This window comes from Hippocampus comes, unplaced genomic scaffold (genome assembly GCF_001891065.2).
Source record: "Hippocampus comes isolate QL1 unplaced genomic scaffold, H_comes_QL1_v1.1 scaffold20, whole genome shotgun sequence".
Lineage (NCBI taxonomy): Eukaryota > Metazoa > Chordata > Actinopteri > Syngnathiformes > Syngnathidae > Hippocampus > Hippocampus comes.
In genome coordinates, this window is record NW_017805462.1 from 310,033 (window position 1) to 332,709 (window position 22,677).

A 22,677-nucleotide genomic window follows, 5' to 3' on the forward strand; every position below is an offset into this window, starting at 1 on the left:
GACAAGAAGTGGATGTGCTGGTCAAACGAAAGTTTCCAGACTGAAGAAGCAGGCCAGCCAAAATTGGTCACCGTGGCAACGATGTGTTTGTTCACTGACCTACAAACCCCCCACCCCCACCCACCGAATGACAAGAAGTGGATGTGCTGGTCAAACGAAAGTTTCCAGACTGAAGAAGCAGGCCAGCCAAAATTGGTCACCGTGGCAACGATGTGTTTGTTCACTGACCTACAAACTCATGGCTGAGTCGAGGACTTGATTTTAGACAAAGAGGGCAACACAATGCATTGTGGGTAGTGGAGCATGTGGCAATCATAGCAATCAAATATTCTTCGGATGGCATAATTCTCCCAAAAGGCAACATGACGTCTTGTTCCAAAGTATGTACGTACTGCGCAGTATTGTGGAATGATTTGACGGCTAATCGTATCAAACCTTACGTTCATATCCCTTTTGATGCACTTTGAACGCACTTTTCTATCATGTGTCAAGCACAAGTGGCAAGTGTGGACTTGCACTTCTATAGCGCTTTATCGTCAACTTTGGAAGCATAGTGCACAAGTAGGTTAGTAAGGCGCCTCAAGGTCACTAAGGTCAAATGCTGGTGCACTCGCATGCTCTAGTTATTCCTCATAAGCCAAGAAATATATACTGTATATCTTTTTTTAAATGTTGCACAAGAGGAAAAAAAAAAAGCTGTTTTATTACTGTGACATCATGTTCGAGTCTTGACTAACTTCCACTAGTGCTGTCTCACTAGTGTGACACCTGCTAATTTGGGACTGAAAGTGGTCAAATAAATGATTGTTTTGTAGAAAGCCAAACATTCAGTTGTTGTAAAAATGCTTTTTCCGATATATTAAACAGCAAAGGACGACTGGGACATCACTGTGCAATTTGCTAAAAAAACACAAAAAAATCTTCAATTGCCGTCTCCATGAAATGATCGAGGAACGGTCGCCTCCTGTTTCCAGACATTTGTCATGCAATGTGACACGATTTCCTCAAAATGACAGCAAAAGATCAAGGACAATTGTTCTGAATGACATTTGGCCTTTATCTTTCCGCACCGTTTCCGAATGAACTTTGACATGCTTGTTGCTCTTCTTGATCATCTTGTAGTCAATCCCATGCGACCTGTCCGCCATCGCACATCTGTGAAATTCAAGCCTCCAAGCCTACCCGTGATCATCGTCATTATCATTAGGTTTTTACAATAAATATGAGGGACTGGAGCGCTGGTGACCCTGCCCAAAACATGTTGAACAAGTGTGAGAAATATGAACACACACTCACACACACACACACACACACACACATTTTTTTTTCCAGTGCTGGCCTGCTAAAAGTGATGACGGGTATCTTGAATTAGCTTCTTCACACTCACAGTCAGTGTGTCAAGTGTTCTTGTCAGCATTAGCTGCTGTGATGGAAGCGGGGGCGGCCATCCCACGGGCCCATCGAGCCACCCTCATCAATGCGCAATGACGTGGCCACAACACCGCCTGCGCAGCAAGGAGAAGAAGAACAAGAAGAAGATGTAACTGTGGCAGATCCATCACATTTTCATGGTGATTATTACTAACACAGCCAGTGGACTTAAGGACAGTTGAGAGCATTATTTTCAGGAGTGGACTGTGAGGCAGTAGTGTGAACCTGACAACATCAAAGATGTTGCTTCCTAAGTTTAGATATTAGTAACAGTTATAACATTAAATATATACACATATAAAACGATATACATCATAGATAGCGTTAGCAGGTGAACACAACATGCTGTGGGTAACAAGCCCCTCCATTTAAGATTGTGAGGTACAAATAGTCAACATGAAAAGCATTTGAATGTCCTGAAACACCAAAAAGTGATTCCTTCAGAAAAAAAGGCATTTATTACAATGAGGGGCCGTCGAACACAAACGCAGAAGGACCAATAAGAAATGTATCCGCAAAACGCGCAACAAGACACACCTCGCCACACACGAACGAAGAAGTTGCAGGAAGTGTGTGCGAGAATGGAGTTTACAAGTGGCTGTAATTGACACCACTCGTGGAGACGGGCTTCTCCCATCCTTCCTGGTCCAACCGTACACCACACACTCGCATTTTTGCTGTGGAGACAGAAAATAATGTGAAAAAGCCACATAGAAATCGAGTGGTGAATGTTTATTGAGTGGCAACGCAAGATGGCCGCCAGTGGTTTCCTTTCTCGCTACGGCAAGTGGGTGGCATTACAGGTCCACGTCTTTTCATTCTTTAGACCTGGTCCGAATCGTGAACTTGAAAAAAAGAGGCCGTAACTTCATTGACTAGCTTCTATCTAAAGTTACTCGACAATGGGGACCTCCACGGAGACACAGGCCGTGAATGGAAAACTAGATTTTAATAGCTTGTACATTTATATTATCTGTCTATTTACTTACATTAATTATTCGATGTCACGTAAGACACCACGATTTGTTAAGATAAACTGCTCACTCGCACGCCTGACTAAAGTTTCAGTACACTTCATCGCTACAAATTGTCAAAGTCGACTTAATTTCTGGTCACGTAAACTATTCAAAAGTATTTACACAAACTTAAACTATTCAAAAGTATTTACACAAACTAGCGAAGGGCATTCGCAATGAAAAGGCGAGTTTGACTGCCGGTACAGCAGACCGCATGGGATTGGGGGATATATAATTTTTAGCACGCAGATCGCCGTACTATGTAGAAACGCTTTTAAGGTGACAGGACGCGCGACCCGGATGTGACTGACGAGCACTTCCGTGTCATCGGCCCGCTGAGCTGGCCGATCGGTAACCGTGCGAGGTGAGCAGCGCAAGATGAATGCGGGCGGTTGGCTTATGGTGTGCGGCTTGGCTCTCCTGTCCGTTAGCCTTCCGTCGGACGCTTGGGACGCCGACCTGGAGCTTCTGGACCTGGTCGAGGAGATCCCGGACACCTTCTACCGCTTCATGTCGCTCGAGCAGGTTCGTGGCACTCCGACCATCTCCATGGTAACATGAACGTCGACGCAGTGGTGTACGACGCGGCTCGGTTCCAGTCCATAGGAGTCGACGGGACAGCTACTTTATGCTTACGGTTAACAAGAGACGTGCTACGTTACAAGACAGCATAAAATGATCACGCTATACAATTTGTTTCCTCACCATATAACGATGTACACACAATGTATGAATACACTAAATGTATTATATACTAATTCCTGCGTGTTTCAGGAACACCTAATCCATGAGAGTGTTTGAGATATCAGGTCGCATATGTGCACTTCTCAAGTCCTAATGTTCAAGCGGTATGATAAATCATGTGCATCATCATCATCATCATGCCGATTTTTTTTCCCCTCAATATCGTGCAGCCCCAGTCACAAGTTGTTTTGTCTTGGGCAAATGGAGCCAGGTCATCTTCTGAACGTCTCTGCTTTGTGTTCAGGATGCATCGGCATCAGAAATCAAAAAGGCCTATCGCCGCCTGTCACTCGTTTTGCATCCTGACAAGAACAAAGATGAAAATGCTGAGACGCAGTTTCGACAGGTGACGAGAATCAGGACACAACTTGAAAAATAACAAATCGCAAAAGTATGCGCAAGAAGATATCAGATGATTTGTGCTGCTCGACAGCTGGTGGCCATTTACGAAGTCCTGAAGGATGAGGAGAGACGACGCAGGTGAGCTGTGTGAGGCCGTTCGTGGTGCTGCCGTGGCGCCTCAGCCTGACCTCCGACCACCTCTGTGGGTCCGCGCAGGTACGATGACATCCTGGTAAACGGACTTCCTGATTGGCGGCAACCTGTCTTCTACTACCGCCGCGTGAGGAAGATGAGCAACAGCGAGCTGGCCTTCCTGCTCTTCATCATCATCACTGTCGGGCACTACGCCGTCATCTGGTCCGTCTACCTGGAGAAGCTGCTGGTGAGTCACACACATGTACGCGTCTGGTGGCGGCTCACGCTCCCTCCCGGGTGACCCCTGCGTTTCTGTAGGATGAAATGCTGGCCAAAAAGAAGAGAGAAAAGAAGAAGAAGATCAACGCCAAAGACGAAGTCAAGAACGGTGCAACCGACCGCCCTGACAGGTACTTGGCTTGGCGTTAGTACTTCCACTGTGAGGTCATAATCATTCGTGTGTGTGTGTGTGTGTGTGTGTGTGTGTGTGTGTGTGTGTGTGTAGGGCTCAGGAGCGCCCCCACTGGCAAGACATTCTTCCTTTGAAAGTCAGCATGTGGATCTACCTGTCAATCAAACACATGCCCCAAACCCTGCAGGTACACTTCCTGTGTGTGTGTGTGTGTGTGTGTGTGTGTGTGTGTGTGTGTGTGTGTGTGTGTGTGTGTGTGTGTGTGCGTTTCCAGAAGCTTCTTGTGCTTGTCGATCGCAGGAGGTGCAGCAATACTATGAAGACTACAAGCTGATGAAGAAGGAGCAGCAGAGAGAAGAGGAAGAGCAAGAAAAAGCTCAACAGGAAGTTGCGAGCAGTAAGAAGCTTGCTTTATCTCTTCAAGTTGTCAACCAATGGCTCACGTGACCTTGCACTTTTAGGAGAGAAGCGGTCAAAGGTGAAGAAGCCAAAGATGGACTTCCCCATTTACCAGCCGTCGGCAGATGAGGCGAATTTCCAAAGTTACCAGCAGACTGGATCCATCCAGGAAGTGGAAGATCAGCTGGACCAATGGCTGCAGGACCAGAGGCCCGCCAGGAAGCAGGTCCCTTCTTGTTCGAACTAGCATTAGCATGGACACACGCCAAGTCCTCAGTGTTGTCGCGTGTCGCCGACATTAGGCGACGGAGTGGAGCGAGGAGGACATCAGCCTACTCAGCAGACTGATGGGAAAATTCCCAGGAGGAACGCCGGGTCGCTGGGACAAAATCGCGCACGAGCTGGGGAGATCCGTGACAGATGTGAGTGACACACCTGCGTGACAATTTGTTTGTGGAGAGCACGCCTTGACTCGTTAGCTTGCTAATTAGACATTCTCAAGTATTTTTCCTCATTTCGTCTACCGACAGGTGACCACCAAAGTCAAACAAGCCAAAGACCTCGCCCACCTCAGCACAGGTCGACCTGCTGCCGTCACACACATTCTGCTTCACCGAAGTCTTGTTTTGCATCCGCTTCAGTTGTGGTCCGCGTACCGCTGCAGGTCTGGTGAAGCTGTCCGAGTTGAAGGGGCCGTCTCTTCCCGTGAAGTCGCTTTCTGTTTGTGACGCCATTACAATGCGTGGAGCGGGCGTGGACGCCAAGGAGCAGTGCCAAAATGAACAAGTTGCGGCGGTCAAACGGAGGAACAGGAAGTGTGCGGTTGCGGCCGACGAGGGAGAGGCAGGGCGCCTCAGGTCCCGGCGGCAGAAAGACTTCAACCCTGATGAGGTGGACGAGGAGGAGGAGCCAGTATCGGCACAGGAGAACAAGGACAAGGCGGAGGTGGCGGCAGCAGTGTGGACTCAGAACCAGCAGAAGCTTCTGGAACTGGCCCTCCAGCAGTTTCCCAGAGGAAGTGCAGAGCGCTGGGATCGCATCGCCAAAGTGGTTCCCGGGAAAAGCAAGGTGAGCCACGGAATGACCGCCGGAAGCTTGGCACAACGCAACAAAATCCCTGTGGGGAAACCTCAAAACGGCAATGTGGTGGGCACCTTGTTTTTCAGGAGGACTGCATGATTCGTTACAAGATGTTGGCAGAGCTGGTCCAAAAAAGGAAACAAGCAAAGAGCTGATGAAGCCCGACACCACCTCCGAGTGTCACCGTTAACCCCCAAAACACGCTCACAATTTTTTGTGTTGCAACAGGATGGACCTCTTTGGATGGACCTCATTTCTTCATGTGCCTTAGCCCCTCCCAGCATGCTGCCTGTTAATCAAATTTTTGACTAATAATTAAAAATATTTATTATCAAACCTGTGTTCATTTCGAGCATCGCTCATCACATTAACTAGATTTGAATGCCACCTCGTATCTCGTATGTATTTTGGAGTTATAGATTTGGGGATACTAATTATTATTATTATTGATGTTGATTCCCAATATTTTAAAGTCTTGTTTTCAGCCCCATATTCATTAAGACTGATGAAAACACCTATTTGATTCCATATATTGACAAAAGACAGAAAAGGTGTTGGAAATGAATAAATTGTCTCTCTCGCAATTTAACGTTCACGTCCCAGTGGAGGCTGCCATTGTTGAAACGCCACATCCCAAAAGTCATTTTAACACTTTAATCAGGCACGGTTGTATCTGTTCGTTTGAGCGAACGAAGCTGATAAAAAGTTTGGATTGGAGGTTTGATCGCACAAGAATCAACCTCCACCTACTTGTGCCTAAAGGCTTTTCTCGTTCTCACAAGTACGGGGAAACTGGGCCGAATGATTTCAGGAAATGATTGTATCCACATTTTTTTTCTGACAGATAATGAGATTTCAATTTGATTCACCCTTGAGAGGCGTTGAACTCGAAAGAATTCTACGACTTCGGAAGACTTGACTTGAATCAAAGCAGTTCAAACCTGCCGAGGCTCCCTCTAGCGGTCATTTATCTACATAGTCATCCTCATAGCGAGAAAGAGACGCCTCTACAGCTACTGAATTGACGTGCCTACGTGGCGGCCATCATGGGGAGGTCGACGTTCCAATTAAAGGCAAATCACCAACATTGAGTAGTGATTTTCTCGGGTCTCACCAGATTATTTTCACAAGGCTCCATTTTTTGCCAACAGCAAAACGTCAGCTCTCAATACATAACTGAATTTAAAAAAAAAAAGGAAATCTGACTAAATAGTTTTCTTTTTACCTGTGGAATGTGTATTCCCAGTTCCCTTGCCGGAACTGCGGTGTTGTATGCTCCAGCGTGCGGCGGGAATCCTTCGTCTTTTTGGGTTTTTCAGCCGTTTTCTGACAACTTTGACCCTCCTAGCTTGGAGTCGCCAAAGGCACGCAGATCAAAGGGGGTGTGTCCTACGGACGTCTCTTCATAGCCGGGCTCGTTCCTGTCGAAGACGGAAGTTCACAGGTAGCATTAGAAGCTAACAGCCACGAGCTGAGTCACCGTCGTCATACGTCGACAGTGCAGTAAGTCCACGTCATGTTACCTTTTCGCCCTTTTTTATGTCTTTCTCTACTATGATGTGTTTCGTATGACAACGATGTGTTCATTTAGCCGCTTCGCTTAGCTGGCTGTGTCAAGCGGTTTCAAACTGATCACGTCGAACAAGGAGCAATCAAATGATCGATCTTGTACCTCACGCGCTGTCCCTCTTCCCTTTCTGATTGGTCGAACGATTGTGTGTCCCCCAGGTAGGATGAGTGCGTCATGTCACTCCAGGACATGTTAGATGAGCGAATGGGCGTGGCCAAGGCCCTGTGCCAGCGCGCCCAGCAAATCGATCCCGCCGTGGAAGGACGCGGAAAGCTTTGCAGCAAGCTCCGTGCCGAGCTGCGCTTTCTGCAGCGCGCGGAAGGCGGCCAGCTTCTGCTCAAAGAGTCTCACCTACACAGCACCAACCTCACGCACCTGACCGCCGTGCTGGATTCGGCCGAGAGCTTGGAGGGAGTGGTGGCAGTGCTGCATGTCTTTTCATACCGGGACGCTGCCGGCGACAAGCGCACGCTGGTGGTGGATGTGGTGGCCAACGGCGGGCACACGTGGGTCAAGGCCGTGGGTAGGAAGGCGGAGGCGCTGCACAACATCTGGCAGGGCCGTGGCCGCTACGGCGCCAAGAGCATTGTCGGGCAGGCTGAGGACTTTGTGCACGCCAGCCGCCAACAGCCCGTCCAGTACCTCCACCCTCGGGTTGTCTTTGCCTTCTACAATGGTGTGTCCAGCCCCATGGCGCAGCGCCTGGAGGAGATGGGCGTGGCCGTCCGCGGGGACATCGTGGCCGTCAACGCAGAGCAGGCAGAGGGTGGCGATGAAGAGGAGGAGGAGGTGGTGGAGGCTGAGGAGGGGGACGAGGACCACGAGGAGGTCACAGACGGAGAGGAGGAGCCCGAGCCCACCCGAGTGGACCGCGGCACAGTAGTGGCCAGCCTGGCGTTCCCCGCGGCAGTGCACGCTGAGGAGTGCGGGCGCGTCAATCTGGACATCACCGCGCTCATCGCCTACGTGTCGTCACTCAGTCACGGCCGCTGTCATCTGGCCTTCCGTGAGCCCGTCTTGACCGAGCAGGCGGCCCAGGAGCGCCGCTGGCCGGTCCTGCCATTGCTGGATGCCTTCATGGCGGGCAAGGAGCTGTACGCCTGCAGCGCCGCCGTGGCTGACTTCCGGCTCATCCTGGACACGCTGGGCGGGCCCGGCGAGAAAGAGCGCGCTCGCCAGCTACTGGCGCGCCTGCACCTGGTGGACGACCGGCCGTCGGAGCGGGCGCTGGCGCTAGTGCCCAGCGCCAAGGTCAACCGCCGCTCGCTCTTGATCTTCGGCACCGGGGACTCGCTGCGTGCCGTTACCCTGACTGCCAACGGCCGCTTCGTTAGGGCGGCAGCCAATCAGGGCGTCCGATTCAGCGTCTTCATGCACCAGCCGCGAGCGCTCACCGAGGGCAAGGAGTGGAGGGCCACACCTGTCCACAGTTTAAACCAACTTTCAACGGCCAGTTCTTGAGTTTCACCTTTTCACTAGTTTTTTTTTTTTTTTCTGCACAATTAAAGCATCCAAGGCACTTCAATTTCCTCTATCCTTGCTGGAGGTCGCAAAAAAAAAAAAAAAAGTCAGTCTATATTTATCTGATGCTAACGCTTCAACATCAGCTTGAGCCCATTTTATGGGCATCCGTAAAGCTGATGCGAGTTCGTAAAAGACACAAAACGAGCAAGTCAGGAGTCAACATTTTTTCAGTGTATTTGTGAAATCAAGATAGAAACATTCATCAGGTTATTTTTCTGTCAAGTGTAACTACTCTATTGCTCAGGTGGCCCATTTCACGTATTTCTCATGATCAGTGTAATCGTCGCTCATGTTGGGCGGAATCGTCGCAACACCATAAACGTCACCTTGGGAAAGCAAACAGCGGAATGTCGGTTGAGCCGTCAATGTTGTGGCGTCGTCAGAGAAACAATTGCCATGAGCCAACAATCACTTGTTTCAAAAAAAAAAAAAAACACACTGAGCCACACTAACAGTATCAATTTGTGGAAAAAAATATGCGATTGACCAAATATGGACATCCCAACAGTGACATGTGACCTTTGTTGCTTATTGATGACGAATGTAGAGGTCATGACGCGGCATCATCTCGCCGCACACGGAAGGCGTCGATTTCTTTGGCGAGATGTTCGGCGACGCTCTGATTGTTGGCGGCCAAAACGCGGCGTGACATCAAATCCAGTAGGCCTCCTGCACATGCACGCACACACACAGTTGAGCAGGGCGTCATGTTGCCTCGACAACGGCTGACCTCTTACCGTCGACGTCCATCAGGACTCCGCCTGCCTCGGAGACGATGAGCGAGCCGGCGGCGATGTCCCACACATGGATGCCGATTTCATAGTAGGCCTCCACGCACCCGGACGCCACCAGGCACATGTTAATGGCGGCACTTCCTGCGCCGCGCACCCTTTAACGAGATGCGGACACCGTCACAGTCGCCTCGACTTGGCTTGGTCAGGCGAAGGTTGCGGTACCCATGGACAGGAATGCTGACAACCCTTTTGAGGCTAGAGAAGACCTTGTCCACCACTCCAGGGTCTCGGTTGGAGCCGAACTCCGTGGCGATGATGGCCTGCCGGATGTCTGACAGAAAGTCGCATGACATCACTTCCTGTTTCAGATTCGTGAAATAAGTCAGGGATGATGTGTAAACCTTTTTCATGAGAAACCCGTAGAGGACGGCCATTGCAGAAGGCGCCCTTCCCCCGCCGCGCCGTGTACATCTGATCTTGCAGGCAACTGTACACGACGCCAAACTCCACCTGGGAAGCGGAGACGCAGAGCGCTTGATTGACAACCTTTGACGACATTGGGATAGACTTCTCACCTGCTTGTTGACCGAAAATCCAATGGAAATGGCGACGAAAGGGAATCTGCAGAGGAGACGGACGAGCTCGTCAGCATTGTGTTGATGAAACGACGACCAAAGAGAAGAATGGAGTTCACGTGTGAACAAAGTTGGTGGTCCCGTCGATCGGGTCGATGATCCACGTGGGACTGTCGGTCAGGACGCAAACTTCTCCTGCGGCCACTGACTCCTCCCCGATGAAGCTGACACACAAACATCGTCATCCACTTTTAGCAGCGTGGCAAGACCTGCCGAAAGGCAGTGTGCGCTGGGAAGGCCCGCTTCCACTAGCGCAGGGGTCCCCAACCTTTTTTGCCCCACGGACCGGTTTATGTCAGACAATATTTCCAGGGACCGGCATTTAAGGTGTGGCGGAAATAATACAACAAAATAATATGGTATGAGCTGCATGGAAACTGTGGTGTTTTCGAAATATAATAATAAACACAAGGAGCGTCTAATCTGGCCGCAACACTCTCTCTGATCGCAAGGCCCGCTTCCACTAGCGGACCGAGACAGTTGCAAAAAAGCTCCACTCAAAGAGCCTCATCGTCACGACATGAGGGCTGCGAAGAATTGTGGCACACATCATTTGATGTCAAACAAGTATTTCTTAATGCGGGATGTTTTTTTCCCACTGAATAAATACATTTGGATTCCTCTTTTTGGAAAAAAATGAATTTATCAAAAACTCGAAACACATATTAAGCAAGGGTGCCAATAATTACAATCTGTTTAGCATCGCTGCTCTCCGTCTGCTGTTTCCATAGCGACGTGGCTCCTCTCAATTTTTGCTGTCGTCGTTTCAACAAAGGCACTTTTTTAGTGGCTTTTCCTCTACGTTAATTTGCTTTTCTATTCGCACACAAGCACAAACACGTTGCTTCGCACCAGTGTGTTGGGAATTTTTCTTTGACCGACTGGATGATGAGCTTCTCGACTTTCTGGTCGGTCTGCGTCACCAAGTCGATGGACGAACTCTTCACCATCACCGCCTCCTTCTGCGCGTCGCCCACTGCGTCACGCACCACCTTCACAATCACAACACTAAGCACTTACTCGACTACCACCATTTATACATCGCGTGCATGCATACCTGTCCAGCTTTTCGTGCCAAAGCGACGGCGTGGTCCATGGCGCTCTGCCAAATGTCCGTCATCCTATGTGGGCTGCTTCAAAATTTCACAGTTTAAATGTACTTTTATGTACAATAATTGTGAATGGTTAAAGAACTTGTCCAAAAATCAAATCCACTGATGTGTGATCATCAGCTGCAGTAACAACCTATCAACGCTGGGAGGTGGAAGTGAGTCGATTTCTGTCGTTTGTCGACATTCTTCTTTGACATTTGATTTTTCGAGCTTTAGCACTTCTTCCGTCACTGACGACGTGTCAGAGGCAAGAATTGTGTCACAATAGAATCATTTTAAGTAGAAGTCAAGCAAAGGTAGAAGAAAATGTCGTTGGAAGAGTGATGATAAAGAAGTCAATCCATATTTCAATCCATTTTAAGCTTCGACGCAAGTGGAACCGAAACAACAACCAATTCAAAGTTTACAATGACCGACTTACACGTGTCACCTTGAAGAAACGAGTAGGATGATGTGATGCTAAATGTGATCTTGACAGTGCGGAATAGTGACACCACTCACTTCCGGGTTGTCTTCTTTGTTCTCTACAGCCACGCCTGTCGTCACCGTTGCCGCCCTCTGCTGGTCGCACTGGGACACGCTTCAGCCACAAATAGAGTTGGTACAGTACTGATAAACGACATTCTGTTGAAGTTCTTGGAAAGTTTTATTTGGTGGCATTGTGACTCCTTGCATTTTTCCATCAAATTATTTCGACGAAAGGACAGACACCCTGCGGAAAATAGGGGTCACGTGTCAGTAGTTAAGAGTTATGTTCAGATGCAGGAAATAAAGTGCACATTTTGATTGGGAACTTTTTGAACTAAAACAGATATGAATACAAGATTAAAGTCAATACAGCAATGTCGTCAGGATGGAATCGAATATTACTGAATTGTTGGTGGGCGTAACGTTTTTATTTTCAGAGCATGATATATATTATCTGCTGTGATTTTGATTGATTATTTGAACTGGAAAGTGCAACTGAAAATGCTCCTTTTTTTTTTCTCAAGCTCTCTTCCTCTAAGCAGTTCCAATTGTTCAACCGGTAGCCGTTGTGACGAACATAACAGATGACCGCGCGTCATTGGCTTGGCTCGGCGTCGTCACGGCTACAGGGAAAGGCTCGAATCGCTCGAGCGATCCGATTTGCCACGGCGGACGAACTGGCTGCGATGACTCGCCGTGACATCATGTCGAAGCGGGAGCCTGCAGAGGAGGACACGCTCACATGAAGGCGAGGCGGATACTCAAGAATGGCGATCTGACACCCACCCTCGGTATCCATGACGACACCTCCTGCTTCCTGGACAATGATGGCAGAGGCGGCGATGTCCCAACAGTGCATCCCCACGTGATAGTAGACGTCAGCAGCGCCTGTGGCAACCTGGCACATGTCCACGGCTGCAGTGCCCAACGCGCGCACCCTGCAACGCCATCACAACCGTCACCGCAAACGACATCAACGCCGACGTGCGTCCTTCTCACCCATGCACGGGCAGCTTGAGTAACGTGAGGATGTTGGAGGTCATGGTGGACAGAGCGAGGTCATCACGCTCCGCCCCGATTTCGGTCACCACCAGGCATTTGCTCACGTCTGATTGGAGCAGACAGAAGAGGCGAGGAAAGTTGATATGTAGAGCACCACCATTCAAGAACAAAGCAATTCCAGATGCGATCAATACATAAACGTAGGATGAAGGCCTTCACATTGCACGTGATGTAATATATGAATGCTCTGCTTTCCTTTTGCTCTGTTTCTTACAGTTCTGTTTTATTGTTTACTGTTGTCATGACATCATCAGTAAGTGCGGTGACCTTGCTGTTCGGAGACCCGCAGCTGCTGTCCGTTGCAATAGGCTCCTCCCCCTCGGCGAGCGTAGTAAACCTTTTGGTCCACGCAGCTCAGCACGATTCCGAATTCTGTCTAAAGGTCGTGAGCAAGTCAGTCCACATTTGACCTCCGACCTCGACCGACACGTCAGGCCTCTCACCTGCCTGTTGACGCAGAAGGCGATGGAAACGGCCACGAACGGAAACCTGACAGGAAGTGCACAAGGGTGAATTGCTGTGTGTAGAAATGACATCATCACGGGGGCGGAGCCTCTGACCTGTGGACGAAATTGACGGTTCCGTCGATGGGGTCAATGATCCACGTGGGAAGATCCGTCAACTCTAAACGTTCGCCCGCCCCCACCGACTCCTCTCCCAGGAACCTGACGCCAGGAAAAAAAAAAAAAACAGGAACCTGATGCGAATGTTGACGCCAATCACATGGACCAGATTTTTTTCCTCCTTCACATTTAAGAGTTCCCAGTTGTCTAAATATCGTGTGTGGCAGCCTTTGGTCAAACTATTTCAAGGTTCAACAATCGCAGATTTAAGACATTTTTTTTTTTTTTTTTTTACACGCAATTTTTTGCCATAGTGTAGACCTCATCCAGGCTTTCGTTACGGCCGAATCTGTTTGGGCCTTCCCTTCTGGGTTTAGCTTCAGCTGAAATGGAGCAGGAGCCCAAGACAATCGCACGACTCCAAAATCGAAAGGAAACCAAGATCGACTTGGTTGTTTCCAAAATCCGCCTTCCATCAAGGAGGCCAATGTAAAAAATGAACGCTCTTTCCAAAGGAGAAGAAAATTGGAGCGTCTGACCTGTGTTGTGGATATTTGCTGGCGATGGCCGACTTGAGGAAATTTTCCACCTTCACGTCACTTTGCGTCACCAAGTCGGCAGCGGAACTTTTACACGTGAACTCTTCACCCCGCCGCTCGTACGCCTCCATCACCACCTGCGGCCATGTCGCCAAATTAAAGTGCCATTATTGACGCTGTTACTGATGACATCACGTCAACAGAGATGATATCGGCCCACTGCAAAAAAAGTAGCCAAGAGATGGCGTGGAGGGCTCGTGTGTCAAAGGTCAGAGGTCATACCTGACTGGCCTGCTTGGCCAGTGTGAGGCCAAAGTTCAAAGAGTCGGTCCAGTCAGCGGCCATGACGAGATGAAGAGGAAAAAGTTCTCAACTTCTCAAATCGTCGGTTGCTTATTGTATTTCCCACGTGGCCAATCAGAACGCAGCGTCTCACTCATGCAACAGTGAACCAATCAAAGTTAAGTGTGGTGGCACAAGCTCCTCCCTTTCTGTCATCATCATCATCACCTCTATCGTCTTTCTGACTCGTGCGCGTCTGTGAAACATTCTACAATGTCCAAATACTTTTGGCCCTTTTCGTCCATTTTGACCTTTCAGTGCACTATGGTGACATCACTGTTTGCCTTCTATTGTGGCTCAGTGTGCACACTTGCTTCATCCATTCTCATGTGTGTGTGTGTGTGTGTGTGTGTGTGTGTGTGTGTGTGTCTACACACACAAACTGAACATTTGCATTTGGACTAATGTCAACCAAAATGTAGCAGCTCAGCACGCATGGACGTGACCTTCGGTGGCAGCCATCAATCAACTTTACAATTCGCCCATTCACACGATTAGATTTCCAGGCTGCTTAGCACGCGCCAACGTACATGCAGTGATGTGTTTGCTGTTTGGCATGAAGCTGCAGACAGTCAAAGAGGAGACCGTGCGGACATTTCACCAAGCTTCATTTAATGAAGGACTTTTTGAAGGCGCAAAGAACGGACGGAGGCTGCAATTGGCCGCAGCCTCCGAGGGCCCGCGTCTACGTTCATCGTCCCTTCTTGGTCTTGGCCACTTTCTCCTTCCTCTTCTTTACGTGTTTTGGAACTTTGGACTTCCTCTTTTCTCTCTGAGCTTCCTTCACCAGCTTCTTCTTCTCCTGAAACAAAAGCACCTTGCTCGTTTGTTCATTCTTCCGTCATGGTAACGTCGCAAAGAAAAACACCTTTTTGTCCAAGGGGTCTGCATTGTCTCCAGGTAGAGGGTGAGTGGCTTCGTCATCTTTATCGTCTTCATCCTCTTCCTCTTCCTCCTCCGACAAAGACGAAGACCCGTCGTCCTCCAGCAGAGCCGGAACCTGCGCATGGAACATTGAGCACAATTTGATTGGGCTGGTTTTCCACCGCACATTGAGGGAATCCCCAGTGACCCCACAAGTCTACAGAACAACACTATCTCACGCTATTTTTTATGCAGTTTGAAAACACTTTTTCTTCCAGTCAGTGCCAACATACTTTCAGCATAAAAGGCATGTGACTATATTTCACACTCATGCTAAATTCTATGCTAAAAACACAATAAAACAATTACCCCAAAAAAAAAAATTAAAAAGTGAAATACATCTATTCGGCTTGCAATAAGACCAACTAAAAATAATTTTGACATCGAAATATACTCCCAGAGTGGTGGTGGTTAATTGCACAGTGTGCCATCTAGTGGAAGAGCATTAAATTGTTCTGCTCGTCATGATAGGTTGCTGATATAGAAAGATGAGCCATGATTTGGAGTTCATAAATTGAAAACGAGTGAAATTGGACCATTTGCCGCAGTGGCATTTGGGCCTTGCGAAGCTGCAATTGAGTTTAACGTCATCCTACCATCTGAACACCCGAAAGATCCTTCTTCAGTCCCGTCAGCGTCCGATAAAGAACCTGCAGAGCCAAGAGGAAGCGGAGGACGAGAAAGTCAGATTTTGCGACAACGCCACTTCCTCTGACCGAAGTGAAGACGGGCGACGTCGCCGCCTCGCTCTACTCACGTTGTCGTGTTGCTGGCTGGCGGCTGTCTCCTCCTCCCTCGTCCTGATCAGGTCGAAGTCTCGCTCGTAGTGGCTGACCTCAGTGAGCGTTCGTGGGATGTAAGCCTTCTTGAACACCTGATTGGACGCCCAAGTCACGGGTCAGAGACACGCGAACGAAAGCGCGCAGGGGTACGCGCCGCTGGTCCGTCTCTCACCTCCTCGTCTACACGGTCCTGATCCGAGCGCTGCGCCGATGTCCGCTCGGCCGCGACGACCATCATCTGGGCCGGCGATCGCAAACGTGGTTAGCCAAGTAAAGGTCGTCAGAGGTCATTTACTGGTTACGCACCTTCTCTAAGTACTGGTCCATGTTGTGACAGGTGATTGACAGGTCAGTGATGAAGTCAAAAAGCTCTCGGACGGTCATCACTGCCACGCCGCGCTTCCCGAAAAACTCTGAAACAGTCAAGTGTTCAGTCCCAATCTTTCTGCAACTATTATTCCCTTAAAGGAGAGCTTTCAAAATCTTTCCAAGGACCCCCCGCCACCCACCCATCATCCAAAAAAACAACTCAACATGCCTACAATACTGCATGTCCCCGAAAATATAAGACTAAAGGAGAGCAAAGGAGAGATAAGAAGAGACGAACGGAAAGGATTCCAGGGAGCTCAGTGGCGGAAGCCGCGCCCACTCACCATTGACATTGCTGCAGTCTTTCCGGAGGAAGTCGAGCGCGTGCGGGTGGTCGTGTTCCACTGACTGCGACACGTCGATGATGTAAACCTGGCCATGCTGATATCTGGAGCCAGAGCGGAAAACAAGCTCAGCGATCGAATGGCCACCCGCAGGCCGCGCGGCTCGCTGTCCTTACAACATGTTGAACTCGCTGAGGTCGGCATGAACCAGTCTGGCCTCTTGGAACATTTGCCGCATGTTGTGGACCACCTGCAGGTAGAGCTCGCGGGCCTTTGACTCGGAGAAGACAGCGTTCTTCAGCAACGGGGCGGGCCTGCTCGACGAGGGCAGACATGAGAAGGCGAGCCTGCTGCTTTGTTTGCCGTCAAAGGTTCTGTGCGGGCCTCACCTGTCGTCTTTGCCGATGAAGCTCATGAGCAGCACGTGGCTCCGCAGCAGCAGCGGTTCCGGACTGGGGATCCCGGCCGTCTGCAACCTGAGAGTGTTTGGGATGTTTTAGCATGCGACTTCTTCAGGGGATTGACTTCCTCCTAGAAAAGCTGCCACCTGATCAGGTTCCTCATCTCCTTCTCGGCCCAAGTTCGCACCATCTTCCTGGGGTTCCCCTTGCAGTAACCGTGACGGAACCTGCACCGCAACAGCAGAACGGCTTCAGCCAACGCAGTTCACCCAAGGGGCCGCCGACTTTGAGTCAGGATGGAATGAAAGCAGGCAACGGTACGCCACCTAAACTCGCCGCTGACGTATTTGTCCCGGTCCTTGAAGTGCAGGATGGACGTCTTGTAGATTTTGATGGCTCGGCTGTCTCCGCCGGCTGTGCCGGCGTGGTAGACGTTAGCCTGGCGGGACGAGCGCAATGAGGAGATGTGAATGAGGCGATGTGGAGCATGGCGGACAGATGTCAAAGCGCGGGCAGGCAAGCTCACTTCTTTCCCTGTACTGATGCAGCCGTTGATTTCTGAGATTATCCCTCGAGTCAACATCTTGAAGAGAATCATTCGCGTTCTAGGATCTAAAACCTGTGCGACAAAGTCTGTCACGTACCAATGCTGTGTTTTATTTTCTCAATAAAAGCATCTTGACGCTAATCGGCACCTGTTCCACGGTGGCCCGGTCCGATTTGTCCTTCACGCGGTACCTGCGAGCAGGAGCAGCCGGTCAATATATACAAACAAACACATAATAAATCAAGGGTAAAAAACTAAATCAGTGTGGTCTATGCAACACAGAGAATAGCCACACTGGCAAGCGGCTACCTTCTTTGTGGAATTTTCAGAAAAACTGGCACGAGCACTTCAACGGCCTCGTAAATCATCTTCAACAACTCAACGTCGGCGCGACTTTTCAAAATTCACTTAATGCATTGAACTCTGGTTGAAGTGGCTGTTCCAAGCACACTCAGCCTTTAGATGGTCTGTCATTTTAAAAAACCTTGTCACATTGCTAAATAAAGTCATTCTGGAGTAGCTGCAGATGAATAATTGCCAACGCAGTTGCAGCCTTTGCAATCATTCACTCCTTCCCTACTCCACAATTTCTACAAAGGCATTTTTAGTAGACATTTTAAGAATTATCTAATATAAAAATTCCATGAATGCAGTGTTGACGTACGTGTCTGCGTCCTTCTGCTTCTGCATCGTTGTCACTTTGTTGATCACGGAGTCAGCGAAATTGAGTTTATCTGCAAACAAACAAGCGTGTGTGGAAAGGTTCCACGCCGTGCTTGTGACTGTGCGCATGAGTGCGTGAGTGTGTGTGCGCTAACCCAAGTTGATCTTGTGCTCAAACCTTCTCAGCGACCTGTCTGTGGTAGGCACGTAATTGGCCGAATTCTGTTTGTTCGCCTGGGGAAAAAAAACAGCATCATCTGACTGCCAGCTGTCAATCATCACCATCCATCATCACATGGATATCAATTATCTGACCTGACCGACCACACTCCGGTTGTATCGTTTGGTCAGATCGCCTCCCGCCGCAGACCAAGCCCATGCATCATCATCATCATCAACTTCATCATCCTCATCATCATTGTCGTCGTCATCGTCGCTGTCTTGCTGAACGCCAACTTGCTTGACATCTCGCGGGATATCAAAGGCTTTGGATTGGCTGCAGTGTAACATGTGACCAAAAAGACATTGTTATTATTTAAAAAACAGGACGCAACTTTCTGCCATTTGGACAAGGTTGCAGTGGAGGCACCAAAAAGCCATCATCTGTCCATCCCTTTTCGGACGCACTTCTCATGACCTGTTACAGCTGATTTGCCATACCCTGGACTGGTCACCAGCCAATCGCAGAGAGTTCACACTGACTCTGTCCTTTTGTAAGTGAATGAAGACCTCTGGATTATTCATACGTGTTGTGTTATTTTTGTGTGTCAGTGGGCTAAGTCATTTTTTGCATGTAAAATGCGCAACGAAAGGTTGTGAAACCGCTCTTAGTTAAAAAACAACAACAACAAGGTTGCTAGACATGGCCAGAACAAAGCTCATCGATAGTTGGCCGTCTCTTTCGTTATATTTGACCATTTAGCTGCATAGACACACGACGAAAACATGAAGAATGGTTGGTAACATTTGTTGCACACTTAGAACCAGCAAGTGCACAAAAACATACTCAACCAGAATCGTTTGAAGCCATAAAATGTGACGACAAACATGTTTATCAAGGCGGAGTGTGAACACAGACCAAAAACACCAAGTGTGAACACAGAACAAACAGATGTTTGGCCTTACCTGTCCTCGTCCTCTACGTCATCAAACTGTCCAGGTACAGAGTCGACCAACAACGCCATATGACGTCAAACCAATATACGTATGTATCAATGATCAGTAAAGTCACTTGGGTGTCAATATTTCGTGTTGTGGTCACAGCAGCCGCGTGCGCGATTAACTTCCGGGTATGGACACGTGACGAGGTCCCGCGAGAAAGACATTTGCCTCACCATTTAGCTCAAGACCGCCCCTTGTTGGACAGGAGCTTTACATTTCAAATCTGTCATTTATGTAAAAAAACGCCAATCGCAGGTGGTTATTTCAGAGAAATACTTCAAACAAAACAAACGAAACACACCACTAATTACAACAATAACAAAAAGAAATAGGAGGAGCAAAAGGAAATGACGTATGCTGGACTTCCGGTTGTGATTGTTTCCCGTTGTAGTGGCCCAAAAGTGGTTGAAGTGAAGATGAGCAGCAAAACCCTTCTTAACTGTGAAACGTCTTCTTTGCGACACCCAAACAACAGACTGAGCGCGCACCTGGAGCAGCTACCGTTCAACTACAGGGTCAGACGCTCACGCGGGTTAGCATTGGCATCAGCCGCCAGCTCGTTCGTCACGTGGGTTTGCAGTTGAAATGGAAACTGCACAGTGCATCTTCTAAAAAGTCTGTAGCTTAAAATAAGAGAGCGAATGATGAGTCAAGTTCTTCTCACGTAGAAGCTGTCAAGACGTTCAAAAACAATACATGACATCACGAAATATGATTTTTGTTGTTGTTGTGTGTTGAATTAGCAAAGTTACGTTCTGGGTTGCAGCCCTGACGACGTTTCCATTGCCGTTTCCGAATTGCTTGTGTGTTCCTTTTACGTGTCAGTCAAGTTTTATGTCTTTGTGCAGGCGACTGTACTTCTCCCGGATTGTGGCTGCGCTCCTTCTCAACTCGATGAAACATTAAGAAGTTTCCAAAGTTTCTACCTGGTCCGGAACCTTCCGCTTTATGAACTTCTGGACGAACACCTGGGCCGTGGTATGCGCTTGTCACGTGACATCTGTCACATGACCACACCCATGTCCCATTCGTTTTGCATATCGCTGACAACATGTGCGTGCGTCCTTCAGGAAGCGTGTGCGGCCTGTCCTACAAAACTCGTATTGACGAAGACAACTGTGCTTTCCTCAAGGCAAATGGTAACGGATTTAAGGAATGTGGCCACATATATTTGTCAAACATGACGGACGTGTGTGTTTGCGTGCAGGACATCTGTGTCTGTCGCTGGACAAAGACTCCTACGAGCTGTTGGGCATTGAAGGCAAAGCGTGTAAACCAAAGTCCAGCCGATACGGTGTGAAGCACTTCTCCAGAGCATCAGCAGTATTACGTGTCGTTGCTGTGCTAAAATTTAATTAGGATTTCTTGTTTTGTGATGCGGGACAAAATTAGTGGTCAGCGTGGATTTGAATGACAGAAGCATGGCTCCTGGCAGGCCACGCTACCAGCGTCTATTCAGCGGTCTGACGTCACGCCTTCCGTTAAAGATGGAATTCCTGTTGGCGCCTGCTTCAGGTGACTTCCCGTCTCATTGCCATCATGCATATTTGACAACAGAACGCACATTTTAACATACAGCCGGAGGGCGAGTATAATTCTTGGGTAGTTACCGATACTAGCATTGGTTTAAAAAAAAAAAATCAAATCATTTTTCTTCGTCGCCCAATAGATCTCGATCATTACATCGATCCTTTTAATGAGTACAATTCTTGAGTTGTTACCGACACTAGCGTTGGTTTAAAAAAAAAAAAATCGAATCAATTTCCTTCATCCCCCAATAGATCTCGATCATTACATCGATCCTTTTAAAACCTCTTATTCCCCGAAATTAATGTGACATGAGGTGCGTCACATGAGATCTCTTCACTACACGAGAGCAGCCTATGAAACAGCAGCAGCAAGCTTGAAGGCAGATGTTAAAAAAAAAAAATCTTATTCCCCGAAATGAATGTGACTTCTTGCATCACATGAGATCTTGTCACTACACGAGAGCAGCCTATGAAACAGCGCCAACAAGCTTGAAGGCAGATGTGAAAAAAAAAAACCACACAGACAGCAGTGAACTGAAACTTTATGCGATAGAGGAATGTGAATGCCATGAGTTTAGTGTGTTTTTGCCACTTTATTTAATGCCCCCCCCACAAAACAAACAAAAAAAAAACATTGACAGAAGACCCATATATGTCCATTAATGCAGTGTTCTGTTCTTCTAATTTCTACTAAGTAAAACAGCCACAAGAGGGTGGCCGACACTGGTAACAAGCCCGAGCCCCTTCAGTGCAGCAAACAATGGAAGGCATCCTGGTTATACACTGCCACACAAAACATGTCACCACGAAGAAAATGCCGCCGTATGTTTGTGTCCGTAGGGGACCCGGACGCGCTGCAGCCGCTGCTATCAAGGTACGAGTGGTCACGACACACACCCGAGGTCAGCTGTCGCCTTCTGACCCATTTGAGCCGTCCCGACCCGCTGACTTGTGACCTGCGCTCCTATGACCCCTTCGACCTTCTGGAGTGGCTCGGTGCCGTCCAAGCAGATATCAGCTGGTGAGGTGGCGAGACCGGATGACGTGGCGAGCCCTCTTTTGTCAGGTGACTCCATGACCCTGTGTCGTCCCCAGCGACAACGCTGCTGACAGCTTCCTGTCTTCCTTGGCGTGCCCTCATCCATCCGCCCAGTCTTCTCAGAGCTCGTTTCTCCTTGAGGTGCGCGGTCTGCTGCTTCCCCAAAACATCATGACGCTGGTCAAGCAGCTCAGGTAAGCTATGAAGTCCACTTGGGTATTCGGGCCGCCAATCAGCCACCTTCCTTATCTATGTTGCAGCCACTTCCTGGAGCGTCCCCTTTCGCCACCCTGGGCGGCCGTTACGGTTCACGGCTTTATGGACAATCTGCACGTGCACGAGCGACACTTTTACACGCTGGTACTCTTCCCTGACCACGCCTACTCCCTGCACCTGGCCACGCCAGCCTCCTGACCACACCCACCTCTTTGCAAACACTGAAACGGACTTGGAAAACATTGGACTTGGAAAACATTGCGCGGTTTTTTTTTTTCAACGTCCAATTTCTTTACAGATTTGAATTACAAAAGTCATCTTTTATTGTGTAAACTGACTTTGGCACAGGGCATCCTTTTATTTTGGTAAATAAATGTATTTGAGGTTTTGTTTAAGGTGTGTTGGCAATGGTCATTTATTTTTACAGAGCTAAGAGTTAAGGAGGTAGGGGGGGGGTAGCTTTATCAAAAGCCCCCTACGGGAAAGGTGCATATGGCTCACAGGGAACATGTCCATTAAAGCGGCGATCCCAAACTATTTTGTGCCACATGTCATTGTCATGTAAAGACATACTTTGTTGGAAACAAATAGACAATTGAATGCACAACAAAACATTCTATTGAACGTGGGTGTGATGTGCACTTCTCCCCCAGC

At 48.7% G+C, this 22,677-nt stretch overlaps 6 protein-coding genes and 1 long non-coding RNA gene across 10 annotated transcripts; 3 read left to right on the top strand and 4 right to left on the bottom strand.

Annotated features, from left to right (window-relative positions):
• Positions 1 to 2,674: 2,674 nt before the first annotated feature.
• dnajc1 (DnaJ (Hsp40) homolog, subfamily C, member 1) lies at positions 2,675 to 5,895 on the top strand. The gene is made up of 12 exons (XM_019874989.1): positions 2,675 to 2,972; positions 3,436 to 3,537; positions 3,625 to 3,671; positions 3,750 to 3,915; positions 3,987 to 4,078; positions 4,174 to 4,267; positions 4,381 to 4,477; positions 4,542 to 4,705; positions 4,782 to 4,901; positions 5,010 to 5,058; positions 5,144 to 5,547; positions 5,646 to 5,895. Exons 1-12 carry the CDS (start codon positions 2,826 to 2,828, stop codon positions 5,712 to 5,714), a joined length of 1,551 nt encoding a protein of 516 aa, XP_019730548.1. The 5' UTR covers positions 2,675 to 2,825; the 3' UTR covers positions 5,715 to 5,895.
• Positions 3,910 to 7,278, bottom strand: LOC109518880 (uncharacterized). The gene is made up of 3 exons (XR_002168839.1): positions 7,083 to 7,278; positions 6,785 to 6,980; positions 3,910 to 3,995 (listed from the first exon to the last, which is right to left on the bottom strand). It is a non-coding gene; the product is annotated as an uncharacterized LOC109518880 (long non-coding RNA).
• cunh7orf25 (chromosome unknown C7orf25 homolog) lies at positions 6,946 to 8,696 on the top strand. The gene is made up of 2 exons (XM_019874999.1): positions 6,946 to 7,062; positions 7,288 to 8,696. Exon 2 carries the CDS (start codon positions 7,304 to 7,306, stop codon positions 8,588 to 8,590), a length of 1,287 nt encoding a protein of 428 aa, XP_019730558.1. The 5' UTR covers positions 6,946 to 7,062; positions 7,288 to 7,303; the 3' UTR covers positions 8,591 to 8,696.
• A 106-nt stretch (positions 8,697 to 8,802) lies between these two features.
• LOC109518879 (inositol monophosphatase 1-like) lies at positions 8,803 to 11,681 on the bottom strand. Of its 3 annotated transcripts, XM_019875007.1 has the most exons (10): positions 11,556 to 11,681; positions 11,080 to 11,155; positions 10,875 to 11,014; positions 10,082 to 10,186; positions 9,963 to 10,008; positions 9,789 to 9,897; positions 9,610 to 9,718; positions 9,391 to 9,542; positions 9,173 to 9,322; positions 8,803 to 8,979 (listed from the first exon to the last, which is right to left on the bottom strand). In XM_019875007.1, exons 2-9 carry the CDS (start codon positions 11,140 to 11,142, stop codon positions 9,204 to 9,206), a joined length of 843 nt encoding a protein of 280 aa, XP_019730566.1. In that variant the 5' UTR covers positions 11,143 to 11,155; positions 11,556 to 11,681; the 3' UTR covers positions 8,803 to 8,979; positions 9,173 to 9,203. The 3 variants fall into 3 exon arrangements, with proteins under 3 accessions (XP_019730566.1, XP_019730564.1, XP_019730565.1); XM_019875005.1 differs by having other exon boundaries at positions 8,803 to 9,322; XM_019875006.1 differs by having other exon boundaries at positions 8,803 to 9,322; positions 11,080 to 11,152; positions 11,556 to 11,667.
• Positions 11,682 to 11,767: 86 nt separating this feature from the next.
• On the bottom strand, positions 11,768 to 20,518 carry LOC109518878 (inositol monophosphatase 1-like). Of its 2 annotated transcripts, XM_019875004.1 has the most exons (9): positions 20,429 to 20,518; positions 14,049 to 14,477; positions 13,767 to 13,903; positions 13,225 to 13,329; positions 13,108 to 13,153; positions 12,932 to 13,040; positions 12,602 to 12,710; positions 12,389 to 12,540; positions 11,768 to 12,322 (listed from the first exon to the last, which is right to left on the bottom strand). In XM_019875004.1, the coding sequence occupies exons 2-9, from the start codon at positions 14,109 to 14,111 to the stop codon at positions 12,198 to 12,200; spliced, it is 846 nt and encodes a 281-aa protein (XP_019730563.1). In that variant the 5' UTR covers positions 14,112 to 14,477; positions 20,429 to 20,518; the 3' UTR covers positions 11,768 to 12,197. The 2 variants fall into 2 exon arrangements, with proteins under 2 accessions (XP_019730563.1, XP_019730562.1); XM_019875003.1 differs by having other exon boundaries at positions 11,768 to 12,540.
• Positions 14,700 to 19,380, bottom strand: riok1 (RIO kinase 1 (yeast)). Its single transcript, XM_019874988.1, has 17 exons — positions 19,204 to 19,380; positions 18,394 to 18,574; positions 18,234 to 18,312; positions 18,080 to 18,149; positions 17,564 to 17,606; positions 17,395 to 17,487; positions 17,195 to 17,307; positions 17,015 to 17,095; positions 16,857 to 16,943; positions 16,644 to 16,781; positions 16,468 to 16,571; positions 16,121 to 16,227; positions 15,987 to 16,052; positions 15,790 to 15,906; positions 15,629 to 15,682; positions 14,977 to 15,108; positions 14,700 to 14,910 (listed from the first exon to the last, which is right to left on the bottom strand). The coding sequence occupies exons 1-17, from the start codon at positions 19,260 to 19,262 to the stop codon at positions 14,800 to 14,802; spliced, it is 1,635 nt and encodes a 544-aa protein (XP_019730547.1). The 5' UTR covers positions 19,263 to 19,380; the 3' UTR covers positions 14,700 to 14,799.
• On the top strand, positions 19,475 to 22,418 carry LOC109518877 (ribonuclease P protein subunit p40). The gene is made up of 8 exons (XM_019875002.1): positions 19,475 to 19,754; positions 20,088 to 20,217; positions 20,310 to 20,378; positions 20,447 to 20,533; positions 20,632 to 20,754; positions 21,609 to 21,789; positions 21,864 to 22,001; positions 22,068 to 22,418. The coding sequence occupies exons 1-8, from the start codon at positions 19,587 to 19,589 to the stop codon at positions 22,219 to 22,221; spliced, it is 1,050 nt and encodes a 349-aa protein (XP_019730561.1). The 5' UTR covers positions 19,475 to 19,586; the 3' UTR covers positions 22,222 to 22,418.
• Positions 22,419 to 22,677: the final 259 nt, after the last annotated feature.